Source organism: Sinohyriopsis cumingii, chromosome 10, assembly GCF_028554795.1.
Source record: "Sinohyriopsis cumingii isolate HCF-2022 chromosome 10, ASM2855479v2, whole genome shotgun sequence".
Classification (NCBI taxonomy): domain Eukaryota; kingdom Metazoa; phylum Mollusca; class Bivalvia; order Unionida; family Unionidae; genus Sinohyriopsis; species Sinohyriopsis cumingii.
In genome coordinates this window covers 121,863,840-121,880,481 of record NC_142970.1, presented here as the reverse complement: position 1 = coordinate 121,880,481, position 16,642 = coordinate 121,863,840, and the positions used below count along the sequence as shown (strand labels likewise).

The 16,642-nt window shown below is 35.4% G+C and overlaps 1 protein-coding gene across 1 annotated transcript in view; it reads left to right on the top strand.

Moving 5' to 3' along the window:
• The window catches only part of LOC149791122 (trafficking protein particle complex subunit 9-like), a 225,865-nt gene that overhangs the window by 4,152 nt on the left and 205,071 nt on the right, over nt 1-16,642 (top strand). Inside the window, exons 2-4 of the mRNA XM_089973044.1 lie at nt 4,195-5,067; nt 9,203-9,348; nt 12,513-12,641. Coding sequence (XP_089829170.1) covers nt 4,292-5,067; nt 9,203-9,348; nt 12,513-12,641 — 1,051 coding nt within the window. The 5' untranslated portion in view covers nt 4,195-4,291. The remainder of the gene's footprint in view (nt 1-4,194; nt 5,068-9,202; nt 9,349-12,512; nt 12,642-16,642) is intronic.

Genomic DNA, 16,642 nt, shown 5'->3' with positions numbered 1-16,642 from the left:
GACAGCATATGCATTGGCCTGCCTGTGAATTGTTAAGCATTGTAATGTGTGTTATGTTTAACAGCAATTTTAATCATTTTACATTTTTGGTACACATCTGTTATATGTGGAAAAATGTAAGAGTAAAGTCAGATTGTTATAGCTTTGTAATTATTTTTCACGAAAGATTTTTTTTATGTGCTTTAAAATCTTGAGAGAACTCGTTCATCGTCATGTCAGTGAGGCCGCATGACCAACCGTAGCTGTCATTTCCCATGCTCGAAATTTACACGTTTTTCGTTTGCGTCTACACCATTAAGTCATCTGAATTTGATAATTTATAAAAACTAACTGCTGCCTACATCAATATCAGAGCCTTTACCTAAGTTATTGAATCTTTCATAGTTGTGATTCTAATCGTGAAAACTTCGTAAGTGCTGAATGAAATCCGCGACCACCAATTTGGAGAGTGGAGATTACGACCCAGTTACTTTAAATAGCAGATATCAACCAGTGTATAAACAGCGACCACATGATCAGACATAATTGTCATTTGCAGAAATGAATGTAGTATCTAATAGGGGGGTTTTCCCCGAAGGTGGCGCTATGAAAACCAGCTCAAAATGGCTGATCTTTACAGTAGGTGTCAAAAGGTGCTTCCATGCGAATGGAGTAGAGGCGTCAAAAGGCGCTTCCATGCGAATGGATTAGAGGTGTCAAAAGACGCTTGCATGAGGTAAAGGGTTAACAGGTGATGGAGGTGGGGGGAGACTGAGATTTTCTTTTAAGCCAGAATTTCATTTTTGAAGGGTTTACATATTTTATAATTAAAGTTATGCCACCTGGAAAATTTGCATTTACAAATTTAGAACTTTTGTTTGTAGACAGATAAACATTAACTGGTCATCTTCTTAGAAAATGATTACATGTATATAATTAACAGTTACAAGGAAATATGATTTATAGCTAGTAGTGTATGACATAGAAATATGATTTATAGCCAGTAGTGGTAGACATGGAAATATGATTTATAGCTAGTGGTGGTAGACATAGAAATATGATTTATAGCTAGTTGTGGTAGACATGGAGATATGATTTATAGCCAGTTATGGTAGAGATGGAAATGATTTATAGCTAGTGATGGTAGACAAGGAAATTCCTCTACACATTAACCATTGTTTGCAAGTCATTATGGTTAATTATATTTATATGACTCGTATAAGATGTTCTTAAATTTTGTAGGGAAGAGTCACAACACCATGTATGAAACTGCTATGTGAATTAGTCTTGTTGTTCTCACATTACTATGAGACTGCTGTGTGAATTAGGCTTGTTTTCACATTGATATGAGACTGATATGTGAATTAGGCTGGTTGTTCTCACATTGCTATGAGACTTCTGTGTGAATTAGGCTTGTTTTCACATTGATATGAGACTGATATGTGAATTAAGCTTGTTGATCTCACTGCTATGGGACTATGTGAATTAAGCTTGTTGTCACATTATGTGACTGCTATGTGAATTAGGCTTGTTGTTCTCACATTGCTATGGGACTATGTGAATTAAGCTTGTTGTTATCACATTGCTATGTGACTGTGTGAATTAAGCTTGTTGTTCTCACATTGCAATGCGACTGTGAATTAAGCTTGTTGTTCTCACATTGCTATGGGACTGTGTGAATTAAGCTTGTTGTTCTCACATTGCTATGGTTCTATGTGAACTTAGCTTGTTCTCACATTGCTATGTGATTGTGAAGTAAGCTTGTTGTTCTCACATTGCCATGGGACTGTGTGAATTAAGCTTGTTGTTCTCACATTGCTATGTGACTGTGAATTAAGCTTGTTGTTCTCACATTGCTATGCGACTGTGAATTAGGGTTCTTGTTCTCACATTGCTATGGGACTGTGAATTAAGCTTGTTGCTATCACATTGCTATGCGACTATGTGAATTAGGCTTGTTGTTCTCACATTGTTATGGGACTGTGTGAATTAAGCATGTTGTTCTCACATTGCTATGGGATTGTGTGAATTAAACCGTGTTGTTCTCACATTGCTCTGTGACTGTGTGAATTAAGCTTGTTGCTCTCACATTGCTATGGGACTTTGTGAATTAAGCTTGTTGTTGTCACATTGCTATGGGACTGTGTGAATTAAGCTTGTTGTTCTCACATTGCTATGGTTCTATGTGAATTAAGCTTGTTGCTCTCACATTGCTATGGGACTTTGTGAATTAAGCTGTTGTTGTCACATTGCTATGGGACCATGTGAATTAAGCTTGTTGTTCTCACATTGCTATGGTTCTGTGTGAATTAAGCTTGTTCTCACATTGCTGTGGTTCTATGTGAATTAAGCTTGTTGTTGTAACATTGCTATGGGACTTTGTCAATTAAGCTTGTTGTCACATTGCTATGGTTCTATGTGAATTAAGCTTGTTGTCACATTGCTATGGGACTGTGTGAAATAAGCTTGTTGTCACATTGCTAATCAGCAGTGAAAATAGCTTTATGTAAATTATATACATGGTAACCATGTGCAGACTTTTTTACAAATCATATACAAAACTGTCATGCAAACAGTCATGGCCTTATTATTATGATATCATGATTCTAGATGATGGCATGGTGTGATGGTGCTGGAAGATGTCATTGTGCTAGATGATATCTTGGTGCCAAATAATGTCATGGTGCTAAATAATGTCTCAGTCTTGATAAAATTGTGCTAGGTGTCAGGTGCTAGATAATATCATGGTGCTAGATAAAGTCATGGTGCTAGATAATATCATGGTGCTAGATAATATGTGCTAGATAAAGTCATGGTGCTAAATAATGTTATGGTACTAGATAACATTATGTTGCTAGATGATGTCACTGTGCTAGATGTCATGGTTTTAATTGATGTCATGGTGCTAGATGATGTGCCTGATAATGTCATCATGCTTGATGATGTCATGGTGCCAGATAATGTTGTGCTAGATGATGTCATGGTGCCAGATAATGTTGTGCTAGATGATGTCATGGTGCCAGATAATGTTGTGCTAGATGATGTCATGGTGCCAGATAATGTTGTGCTAGATGATGTCATGGTGCCAGATAATGTTGTGCTAGATGATGTCATGGTGCCAGATAATGTTGTACTAGATATGTCATGGTGCCAGATAATGTCAAGGTGTCTGATGATGTCATGGTGCCAGATAATATCATGCTTTATGTTGCTAGATATAATGTCGTGATGCTAGATAATGTCATGGTGAATATGGACCTGACTTGTGAGTGAATATGGACCTAACTTGTGAGTTAACCTGACTAGTGAGTGAATATGGACCTGTCTTGTGAGATAATATGGACTTGACATGAGTGAATATGGACCTTACTTGTGAGTTAATATGTACTTGACTTGGAAGTGAATATGAACCTTACTTCTGAGTGAATAGAGACCTAACATGTGAGTTAATATGGACTTGACTTGTGAGTGAATATGGACTTTACTTGTGAGTGAATATGGACCTGACCTGTGAGTGAATATGGACCTGACTTGTGAGTTAATATGGATTTGACTTGTGAGTGAATATGGACCTGATTTGTAAGTGAATATGGAACCTGACTTGTGAATTAATATGGACTTGACTTGTAAGTGAATATGCACCTTACTTGTGAGTGAATATAGACCTGACTTGTGAGTTAATATGGACTTGACTTGTAAGTGAATATGGACCTTGCTTGTGAGTGAATATAGATCTGACTTGTGAGTGAATATGGACTTGTGAGTGATTATTGACCTGACTTGTGAGTGAATATGGACCTGACCTGTGAGTGAATATGGACCTGACTTGTGATTTAATATGGATTTGATTTGTGCGTGAATATGGACCTGATTTGCAAGTGAATATGGAACCTGGCTTGTGAGTTATAATGGACTTGACATGTAAGTGAATATGGACCTAACTTGTGAGTGAATATAGACCTGACTTGTGAGTTAATATGGACTTGTAAGTGAATATGGACCTTACTTGTGAGTGAATATGGACCATACTTGTGAGTGAATATGGAACTTGACTTGTGAGTTAATATGGATTTGACTTGTGAGTGGATATGAACGTACTTGTGAGTGAATATGGACCTTACTTGTGAGTGAATATATACAGTAGGAATCAGTATTGTGCAATAAAGTTGGTTTGTTGATGATGAATTGGTCATTTGTGAATTCTGCTTATTTCAGATACAGTCACTGTGTAGAAGACAGATGGGCAAAAAGAATCTGAGCTTCAGATATGAAACTTACCATTGTTCTGTGATATCGATGCCTTCCTAACATCATGAATATCATCGACTATTCTCAGACGGCGGAAGATCATCAGAGTCTTCTTGTATTAGTTCATCAGATTGGTACACAAATTTCCACCAAGGAATTTCATGCTACATGGGAAAGAATCCAACGCAGTCAGTGTATTAATATACCAGGACAACGGCGAACGGTATGGGTGCGGTACAAACGGTACTATCCTCTTGAGTGTAATGAGTGGGGTGAGTTTCAGGCTCATCGTAAAGCCTTGGGCTTGATATCAGTCGGTAAATGCTCAACACAGGCCCAGTTTGAATCGTTATTTGAAAGCTACAAAAAGGACAAGGAGGATTATGCCTGTACTTTGTATAATTCAAGACTCATCGTGCTTGGTATGAACTCAGATGGTTCACCGCTTTCTGACAATGAAAGTGAAATTTGCAGGAAAAACTCCATTGCCCAAGATAATGAAAATGCGACACATATTGATAATGATAATGAGTGTACAGTGCAGGACATTGTTGATTTAGAAGGCAATGTTGTACTAGAGGAAAATGAAACAAGGGAAACTGTTATACGGACACACAGTAACAGCTTTTCAAAAGAGAGCACAGGTTCAGAGGTTATATTCTTTCCTAGCATAAGCAAAAGTCCCGACATGGATGAGAAACTGAAGGAGTTTATTACATCCATATTCTTTGTTCTGGATGGAAAGAGACTTGACAGGTCCTTTGAACGAGCTGACAAAATGCAGCTGCTGTGTGCCCCATTTGAAAAAAAGGATTACATCGGTGTCGATACTGATGCAAAGTAAGTAATAAGCCAAATATCTTTGCATTTCTTCCAAAAAAAGACAGCGTAAGCTTTCCAGACTAAAATGGATATAATGAAAATCATAGATGCTAGCAAGTATATAGTTTTGTTGAATGTAAACTAATTGTTTTCTAATATTCTTTGCTGTGTTTTAGTGATCCATGTCTCAAGGATTGTTACTGCCTGAATTAACTTACACTTGGTATCTTGAAAGTGGAGTCATTCATAGTTCATTTGATTCAAATAAATTTTGCCACACATTAGACCAACTACTACAGTGTTAACATTTTGCTACACATTAGACCAACTACTACAGTGTTAAAATTTTGCTACACATTAGACCAACTACTACAGTGTTAAAATTTTGCCACACATTAGACCAACTACTACAGTGTTAAAATTTTGCCATGCATTAGACCAACTACTACAGTGTTAAAATTTTGCCACACATTAGACCAACTACTACAGTGTTAAAACTTTGCCACACATGTGACCAACCACCACAGTGTTAAAACTTTGCCACATTTAGTGGATTTAAAAACCAAACATATGGGCTATAATAAGGATCAATCAGAATTCCACCATCTTAAGCTGTTAATGAAACTATTACAGCCCAATATATAGTAACATAGTACCTGTGAAACAAATATCCAATCCCAATTACAAATTTACAGAATTATCCTGCCATAGCAACATTCCAGTTACAAACTTACAGAATTATCCTGCCATAGCAACATCCCAGTTACAAACTTACAGAATATCCTGCCATAGCAACATCCCAGTTACAAACTTACAGAATTATCCTGCCATAGCAACATCCCAGTTACAAAGTTACAGAATTATCCTGCCATAGCAACATCCCAATTACATACTTACAGAATTATCCTGCCATAGCAACATCCCAATTACAAACTTACAATTCTATCCCACCATGCACAGTAACAACCCACTTACAAACTTAAACGGGCTCCTGAGTGGCCGAGTAGTCTAAAGTGCTCACCGTTATGGATCACTGCCATCTCACCTCTGTGTGGGTTCGAGTCTCAGGTTCGGCCTATGTGGGTATGTGAGAAAGCCTGCCAGTAGCTTCTCGTTGGTCAGTGGTTCTGTCAGGGCTTTTCCCAGGTTCTTCCTCCACCACTAATACTGGCCTCCATGTATAGCCTATCTTGTGCTGAAAATGGGATAAAGGTAGAAATGTTTGCAATTGTTGTTATAGTACGAAGACCTTACTAACGCTAGACGGATTGAAATTTTGGCGGAATGCTCGCCAATCATATCAAAGGCATTAGTATAGCATTCATATCAAAGGCATTAATATATAGCATTCATATTAAAGGCATTAGTATATTCCTATCAAAGGCATTAGTATAGCATTCATATCAAAGGCATTAATAAAGCATTCTTATCAAAGGCATTAATATATAGCATTCATATTAAAGGCATTAGTATAGCATTCCTATCAAAGGCATTAGTATAGCATTCTTATCAAGGCATTAATAAAGCATTCTTATCAAAGGCATTAATATATAGCATTCATATTAAAGGCATTAGTATAGCATTCTTATCAAAGGCATTAGTATATCATTGTTATCAAAGGCATTAATATATAGCATTCATATTAAAGGCATTAGTATAGCATTCTTATCAAAGGCATTAGTATATCATTGTTATCAAAGGCATTAGTATAGCATTCTTATCAACGGCATTAGTATAGCATTCATATCAAAGGCATTATTATAGCATTGTTATCAAAGGCATTATTATAGCATTGTTATCAAAGGCATTAGAATAGCATTCTTATCAGAGGCATTAATATAGCATTCTTATTAAAGGCATTAGGATAGCATTCATATCAAAGGCATTAAATATAGCATTCCTATCAAAGGCATTAATATAGCATTCCTATCAAAGGCATTAAATATAGCATTCCTATCAAAGGGATTAAATGTAGCATTCCTATCAAAGGCATTAACATAGCATTCTTATCAAAGGCATTAATATATAGCATTCATATTAAAGGCATTAGTATAGCATTCCTATCAAAGGCATTAATATAGCATTCATATCAAAGGCATTAGTATAGCATTCTTATCAAAGGCATTATTATAGCATTGTTATCAAAGGCATTAGAATAGCATTCTTATCAGAGGCATTAATATAGCATTCTTATTAAAGGCATTAGTATAGCATTCTTATCAAAGGCATTAATATAGCATTCCTATCAAAGGCATTAATATAGCATTCTTATCAAAGGCATTATTATAGCATTGTTATCAAAGGCATTAGAATAGCATTCATATTAAAGGCATTAATATAGCATTGTTATCAAAGGCATTATTATAGCATTCTTATCAAAGGCATTAGTATAGCATTCTTATCAAAGGCATTATTATAGCATTGTTATCAAAGGCATTAGAATAGCATTCATATCAAAGGCATTAATATAGCATTCCTATCAAAGGCATTAATATAGCATTCCTATCAAAGGCATTAATATAGCATTCATATTAAAGGCATTATTATAGCATTGTTATCAAAGGCATTAGTATAGCATTCTTATCAAAGGCATTAATATAGCATTCCTATCAAAGGCATTAGTATAGCATTCTTATCAAAGGCATTATTATAGCATTGTTATCAAAGGCATTAGAATAGCATTCTTATCAGAGGCATTAATATAGCATTCTTATTAAAGGCATTAGTATAGCATTCATATCAAAGGCATTAAATATAGCATTCCTATCAAAGGCATTAATATAGCATTCCTATCAAAGGCATTAAATATAGCATTCCTATCAAAGGGATTAAATGTAGCATTCCTATCAAAGGCATTAACATAGCATTCTTATCAAAGGCATTAATATATAGCATTCATATTAAAGGCATTAGTATAGCATTCCTATCAAAGGCATTAATATAGCATTCATATCAAAGGCATTAAATATAGCATTCCTATCAAAGGCATTAAATATAGCATTCCTATCAAAGGCATTAACATAGCATTCTTATCAAAGGCATTAATATATAGCATTCATATTAAAGGCATTAGTATAGCATTCTTATCAAAGGCATTAGTATATCATTGTTATCAAAGGCATTAGTATAGCATTCTTATCAACGGCATTATAGCATTGTTATCAAAGGCATTAGTATAGCATTCTTATCAGAGGCATTAATATAGCATTCTTATTAAAGGCATTAGTATAGCATTCATATCAAAGGCATTAAATATAGCATTGATATCAAAGGCATTAATATAGCATTCCTATCAAAGGCATTAAATATGGCATTCCTTTCAAAGGCATTAGTATAGCATTCTTATCAAAGGCATTATTATAGCATTGTTATCAAAGGCATTAGTATAGCATTCTTATCAGAGGCATTAATATAGCATTCTTATTAAAGGCATTAGTATAGCATTCATATCAAAGGCATTAAATATAGCATTCATATCAAAGGCATTAATATAGCATTCCTATCAAAGGCATTAATATAGCATTCATATCAAATGCATTAATATAGCATTCCTATCAAAGGCATTAAATATAGCATTCCTATCAAAGGCATTAACATAGCATTCATATCAAAGGCATTAAATATAGCATTCCTGTCAAAGGCATTAACATAGCATGCATATCAAAGGCATTAGTGCAGCATTCCTATCAAAGGCATTAATATAGCATTCATATCAAAGGTATTAAATATAGCATTCCTATCAAAGGCATTAATATAGCATTCATATCAAAGGCATTAAATACAGCATTCATATCAAAGGCATTAATAAAGCATTCTTATCAAAGGCATTAGTATAGCATTCTTATCAAAGGCATTGGCATAGCATTCTTATCAAAGACATTGATAAAGCATTCTTATTAAAGGCATTAATATAGCATTCTTATCAGAGGCATTAATATAGCATTCTTATCAAAGGCATTATTATAACATTCTTATCAAAGGCATTAATAAAGCATTCTTAGCAGAGGCATTCATAAAGCATTCTTATTAAAGGCATTAGTATAGCATTCTTATCAAAGGCATTAGTGTAGCGCTTTTATAAAAGGCATTAGTATAGCATTGTTATCAAACATAAACCAGATGAGTCACATACTTACAAAAGTTTTTCTTTTAGATCGTACAAGAAGAAATGTCAAGGTCGTTTGAGGAAACATTTAGCTGATTTTTGTCTTCAGGCTGGTTTGCCAGGGGAAGCCATGCTACACTACAATACAGCATTAGACATTCTGAAACCAGTCAATGACTGGCTATGGATGGGAGGTAAGTCATGTACACATATGGATGGTAGATTTTGTATGTAATAGAAACTCCAGAAGGTTAATGGTGGTCATTTAGTTTCCTGTCCAAGGAATGCGTCTTTGTCTAGCTTGCAAAGCATAGCAGACCAGCAGACCCTTACAGTGACCCTTAAAGTACAGACTTATGGAATAATAGCAAAAATTAAAGAAATACATTTGTTATGGTAAAATCCAAACTATGGCTTGTGCAGGTTTCATTCAATCAGGTTTCATATTAAGTGGAGTTGGTCAAATAACCAGACTAACTGTAGATTAGTACCTGAAATGGTTTAAACTGCATACAGTTTTTCAAGGAAAATGTACCTCAGATGGTTTAAACTGCATACAGATTTAATGAAAATGTATCTCAGATGGTTTAAACTGCATACAGTTTTTCATGGAAAATGTACTTGAGATGGTTTAAACTGCATACAGTATTTCATGGAATTTATATCTCAGATGGTTTAAACTGCATACAGTTTTTCATGGAATTTGTATCTCAGATGGTTTAAACTGCATACAATTTTTCATGGAAAAATGTTTGTCTGATAAGACTGTTGCTTATAGAACTTTCTAAATTTTGTATCTGACGAATGATACATGTTCAAATAAGTTTGGTCAGTTAGTCTCTTAAAAAGTTTAATAGCACAAAGAATAAAAGGAATATTCTGAATCTTGGGAAAAGAAAGTGGGAATGGCAACAATTATGTTACTGGACATCTTGTATTGATTTGAGTATGTCTCTTGGCGGCAAATGGTCGTCTCCATATGAAAACTGAAAAGTCAAAAGATTATATCAAGTTGAGAGATGGCAAGAAGCCATTGAGTTCCATATAATTTGGAACTGCAGTTTGTGCAAACTATATTAAAGGTAATTAAGGTCGCAGTGTACTTTACAAACTTTTTGGTTGAATATAATTTTTAATATCACTGTATCTCCTAAACTTATTATGTTCATGCTTTCCATCTTGACAATATCATTACATGTTATTTTGTTACACCTTACTGAAAGTTGGTCTAACTTACAGAAAAATATCAACTTGTCTTACTGAGGTCTTGTTAGGGATGGCATAGACATTGCTCTTTTCATGGCATTGTTGCTGGTGTCAAATGAAAATTCTGCATCTGGTTGTTTTTATTCCTGCATGTGTACATGGATGTGTGTGTAGTGTCACGTGTGCATGGATGTGAGTGTAGTGTTTCAGGTGGGCGTGCATGTGTAATGTTACATGTGTACATGGATATGTGTGTAGTGTCACATGTGTGCATGGATGTGAGTGTAGTGTTTCAGGTGTGCGTGCATGTGTAATATCACGTGTACATGGATTTGTGTGTAGTGTCACGTGTGCATGGATGTGAGTGTAGTGTTTCAGGTGTGCGTGCATGTGTAATGTTACATGTGTACATGGATGTGTGTGTAATGTCACGTGTGCATGGATGTGAGTGTAGTGTTTCAGGTGGGCGTGCATGTGTAATGTTACATGTGTACATGGATGTGTGTGTAGTGTCACATGTGTGCATGGATGTGAGTGTAGTGTTTCAGGTGTGCATGCATGTGTAATATCACATGTGTACATGGATATGTGTGTAGTGTCATGTGTGCATGGATGTGAGTGTAGTGTTTCAGGTGTGCATGCATATGCAATGTCACGTGTACATGGATGCATGTGTAATGCCACATGTATGCATGCATGAAGCTCATTCACAATTAAGTATGAAATTTCAAGGTTAAAATAATTAGAAAAAACTGTCTTAAAGCTATACACTTAAACTCATATTTTTTGTTTTTCAAAAGTTGAAAATACTACAGGTAAATTTTGGTTAGTCCCAGATTGCACTGTGCTGTGTTATGGCTTTGTGTTTAACAGTTTTTAAAAAAAATCCATAATTACAAGAACTTTATTTTAGTAAGATATCATTATATTAGTGTTTCTGAAACTTATAACATTCATGGACCTATTTTGGGACATCAGCATTATCAGCATATCCCTTCCCCCAGTGCGATAGTGTTTTATTTTGTGTGTGCAAAATTTAGTGTTTTATTTTTGGCGGTATATCCTCTGAAACCGTTACAAGTACCACACTCTGTTAAGTACTCCATTATATTGTTATAATTTTAGCCATTAAATTGAACTCAGAAGTACGGCTTCCATAATTGGAGCATAACGTATTGTAGTGATAAATGCAAAATCAGCATTGATTTCAATGGATTTCATTATTGTTTCATCAGACATTATTGACGTTATGACTTTTTATTTAGAAATATATTTATATACATGTATTACTCCAAATGACAGATAGGAAAGGGAATCATTTCTGAATGTTTTGTAAACACCAAAATATATTTTTTCAAAAATGCATACACTTATCAAAATGATGTGATTCTGTCTAGTGTCAGAATACAACTGAATTTTAAGAACTTGTAAATTACTACTGAATAGCGAAATAAAAATAAAATAAATGACTATCATGCCTTTTGATTTTTTGTTCTATATTTAAATCACACATGCTTACAACTCTGTCACAGAATATGTGATTATACTGCTGATAATTAGCTGTGGGAACTCATTACTTTCGTAACCAGCAAATTTACGTTATATTCAAATTCAACTTAACAGAGATATGAATATTGTGTATGTTTACTTTTTCATACAGTTATACATGAAAGGGAAACCATGGAAACCAGTAAATAAAACTTACTTTTGCTAAAAATAGAGTCCTTATGTATTTAATTTCTGGATGATAACTGGAATTCTTAGTCCAGGAAAAAAAACAAGGTTACTGTTTTTTAGTACATTCATTTTCTTTAGTCCAAGAAGAACTCCATTGATATTGGGCTCCAAAGTCACAGATGTTAAAAGCAGATCTAAAGAAAAAACTTTATATACAACAAAGCCTATTATTATATATAAATTCATGGGGCTACTTGATTTTTTTTATATGGTAGCCCATACCCACCATCCTAGTGTCTGTTGGGTTTTAGGCATGATACCTGTACACTGGATTACTAGCTCTTGTGTTTTGTGGTTCAGGAATGAGACTTGTTGGCTCTCCAGAAACAATAGGAATTCAGCAATATATATATATATATATATATATGTTAGTCTTTTTTTAAAGAACTAAACATTCCGTAATTTAACTTTGTAGCTTGCTATGAAGGCTTGTGTGCAGCTTCAGTTATAGTGACATACCCGAGATCCCAGGGTCCCAGCCTGAGGAGGAACCAGTCTTTTAGTGTCAGAAGTACTACTGTTGTAGATGGTAAAGTTAGAACAGGTATGTATTCCTACCATCCTTCATCTGAGTTACCTTGTTAGTGTCAGAAGTACTACTGTTGTAGATGGTAAAGTTAGAACAGGTATGTATTCCTACCATCCTTCATCTGAGTTACCTTGTTAGTGTCAGAAGTACTACTGTTGTAGATGGTAAAGTTAGAACAGGTATGTATTCCTACCATCCTTCATCTGAGTTACCTTGTTAGTGTCAGAAGTACTACTGTTGTAGATGGTAAAGTTAGAACAGGTACGTGTTCCTACCATCCTTTATCTGTGTTACCTTGTTCTGATTGGAGACCCACATATATTATTTAACACCTGTTATGGAAGCATGTTGTACATTGACTTAGGTTTTATTATCTTTCATTCTTTGTTCTAAAGTCTGTTTCACAAAAATATCTTTTACTTATCCTTAATTATTATTTTGAATCCAGTTTTTTTTATCTTGACTCTTAATTTTGTTAGCTCTACTCAGCCTTAAATACTGGTTTCCGTTAAATTTTAGTTGTATATGTCTGCCCTAACGTTGAGTGTATTATGTCCGTCCATCCATTGACCTATTTTGTGTATTATGTTACGATGCTGTTCATCCAGTGACCTGTTGCCAATTTAGTTTCTGGACAATTACTCTAGTTTTGCACCATCTTCAGTTGCCAAATTTTGTGGTTCAAACTTGGTGTAAGGGAGAATTTTCTATCAGTTTTGGTGTCAAAAGGTCAATGGTCCATGACTAAGAGAATAACAAATGGCCATTCTTGACCACTATGTACAAAGTCTGTGGATGGCTTTCACCATGATAGAATAACGAATGGCCATTCTTGACCACCATGTACAAAGTCACAAAGTCTGTGGATGGCTTTCACCTTGACAGAATAACAAATGACCATTCTTGACCACCATGTACAAAGTCACAAAGTCTGTGGATGGCTTTCACCTTGAGTCAGAAAGAAGCTTATTGGTTCTAAGGTTCATTAACACTGTGAATTAAAGAGGAAGACCAAAAACATTGTTTGCTTACTGATTTAAGTTCAATAGTTTGTTCAAGGTTTGTGGGCTTTACAGAATAGCATTTGTAAGACCAAAACCAACCCACATAGAACATCCTCAAATTCTGTCTCCGTACATAGACACCATGTATGTCTGATGTCACCGTATGTAGACACCATGTATGTCTGATGTCGCCGTACATAGACACCATGTATGTCTGATGTCACCGTACATAGACACCATGTATGTCTGATGTCACCGTACATAGACACCATGTATGTCTGATGTCACCTTACATAGACACCATGTATGTCTGATGACACCATGCATAGACATCATGTATGTTTGATGTCATTATACATTCACACCATGTATGTTTGGTGTCACTGTACATATACACAATATCTGGTGTGACTGTACACAAATACGATGTATGTACGGTGTCACTATACATAGACACCATGTATGTCTGTTGTCACCATGCATAGATGCCATATATGTCTGGTATTGTCATACATAGGCACTATATATGTCTGTTGTAACTGTACATATACACTGTGTATGTCTGGTATACATAACACTATGAAGGTCTGGTGTCATGTACATAGACACCATGTATGCCTGGTATCACTGTACATAGACACCACGTATGCCTGGTGTCACTGTACATAGACACCATGTATGTCTGGTGTCACTGTACATAGACACCATGTATGTCTGGTGTCACTGTACATAGACACCATGTATGTCTGGTGTAACTGTACATAAACACCATGAAGGTCAGGTGTCACTGTACATAGACACCATGTATGTCTGGTATCACTGTACATAGACACCATGTATGCCTGGTATCACTGTACATAGACACCATGTATGCCTGGTATCATGGTACATAGACACCATGCATGCCTGGTATCACTGTACATAGACACCATGTATGCTGGTGTCAGTGTGCATAGACACCATGTATGTCTGGTGTAACTGTACATAGACACCATGAAGGTCTAGTGTCACTGTACATAGACACCATGTATGTCTGGTATCACTGTACATAGACACAATGTATGCCTGGTATCACCATATATAGACACCATGTATGCCTGGTGTCACTATATATAGACACCAAGTATGTCTGATGTCACCGCACAACATAACTTTATGGGATAAATCAGTCTCAAGCATTAAAGCATCTGCCTCAGATGCAGGAGGTCATGGGTTTGATCCCCAGTGAGTCATACCAAAAACTTATAAAAATTATACTAACAGCTGCCTTGCTTGATGCTCAGCATTAAGAGGTTAGTGTTAGGACATGTCGGCCTGGTGTCAGAATAATGTGACTGGGTTGGACATCATGCTACATGTCTGCGGCATGATGCCCCAGTGCTACACATCACTATAAACTGCCACACTGCAGACATCATAGCGATATGTCTGAAAAATTATTAAAGCTACGTTAAAAATCCAAATCACACACAGATGCACACAGTCTCAAACAAATCTAACATCTGCTTTTCCATTGTGACAATATTTGGACAGTTCTCCTCTAAACTGAAGAGCTCTAAATAGGGACAAAGAGAGTCAAGGGAGCTAAGTCATGTAATGTGTAAACATTATGAAAACAAAGGGAGCTAAGTCTTGTAATGTGAACACATAGGTCTCACTGGACAGTTTATCTGGTGAATTTTCATCCGACAATGACCAATTACAGAAAAATGAGAATAATTTTACACTGAAGATACAAATAAAAACAAACTAATGATTTTTGTAGAAAGCATACATGTGAGATTTTGACTGCAGTAATCAGGTTAATTCCTGATGCAACTGGTGGTTTTTATACTGAACCAACACTGCCACCAACCCCTAAATTTTACATTCATTTTTGACAAGAAATAGCTATTTTGAATATTTTTCTGTGACAAGGCAGCTAAAAGAATCAGTATGTGCCTTATGCATGAATAAAGTTCACTAGTACTATAACAAATTAGCATACTTTTCATCACCCTCAACCATCTAGATTTTTAGATATTTACCTCTGTAGCAGACACACATAAATACGTAAGCCAAGTCGACAGCTCATTTGCAGCCCAAGTTACGCATTTGATCTCCAATGCAAATCTAACTGTGACAGGCAGTCACCAACAAGCCAACCTATTTCCAAGCCTAACTCAAAGTAAATCTGAACCACATTATAGATTTAGCTTATGTGTGAATTTATAAATGCTAGGCTTGTGATAATTAGGTTCATGCCTTCTACCTTAATAATTAGGGGTATGTCAAAATACGAAACTATCCAGTGAGACCTTAAGAATTCAAATAGCAGTCTGATTAAGGTAAAATCTTCTTAGTTTCAAAACTTTGACCAATTCTAAATAAAACGCAACCTTCAGAAGTTTGAAAATCAAAATTGTTTGTTTCCTATGATTTATTGAATTTATCGATGACCAAAAGCTATCAAACAGAGCAACAGCTATGAGACAGCTTCATACTTCATGTATTACTTTAGCCTCTGAAACATACAATTTCTTTATATTATGTCAGTTTCATCATTTTTCATAGCTAATACACCTTGTCTTGTTAGTGCCTGGTGATATCAGAGATATCTGAGAGCACAAATAATACAACTCTTCATGCAATCTGAAATAGTAGTGAATAAAAGATGCAAAAGAAGCCAAGCTGAATTTCTTGTACAATGGCTGCAGAATGTACATGCCAAGTACTTGAAAGAATAATAACGATGCACGGCATATATAAACTGACCAGAACTCTCTCACTGATTTCATGAAGAAGGTCAAATCTATTCTAGAATAGAGAAATCCAAGGTAGACTTAAGGGAGGCAACTCATCAGGTAACATCAAATGTATGGACCAATATTTGTAAACTGAACCACATCAGTTACGAAACTTAAACAATGAAATTCTATACCTATATTTATCCCATCTGTTGATAAAACAATATGCAAGGATAATGTATTTTAAGAACACTAAGAAGGACACCTCTAAATCATTTTCATACTT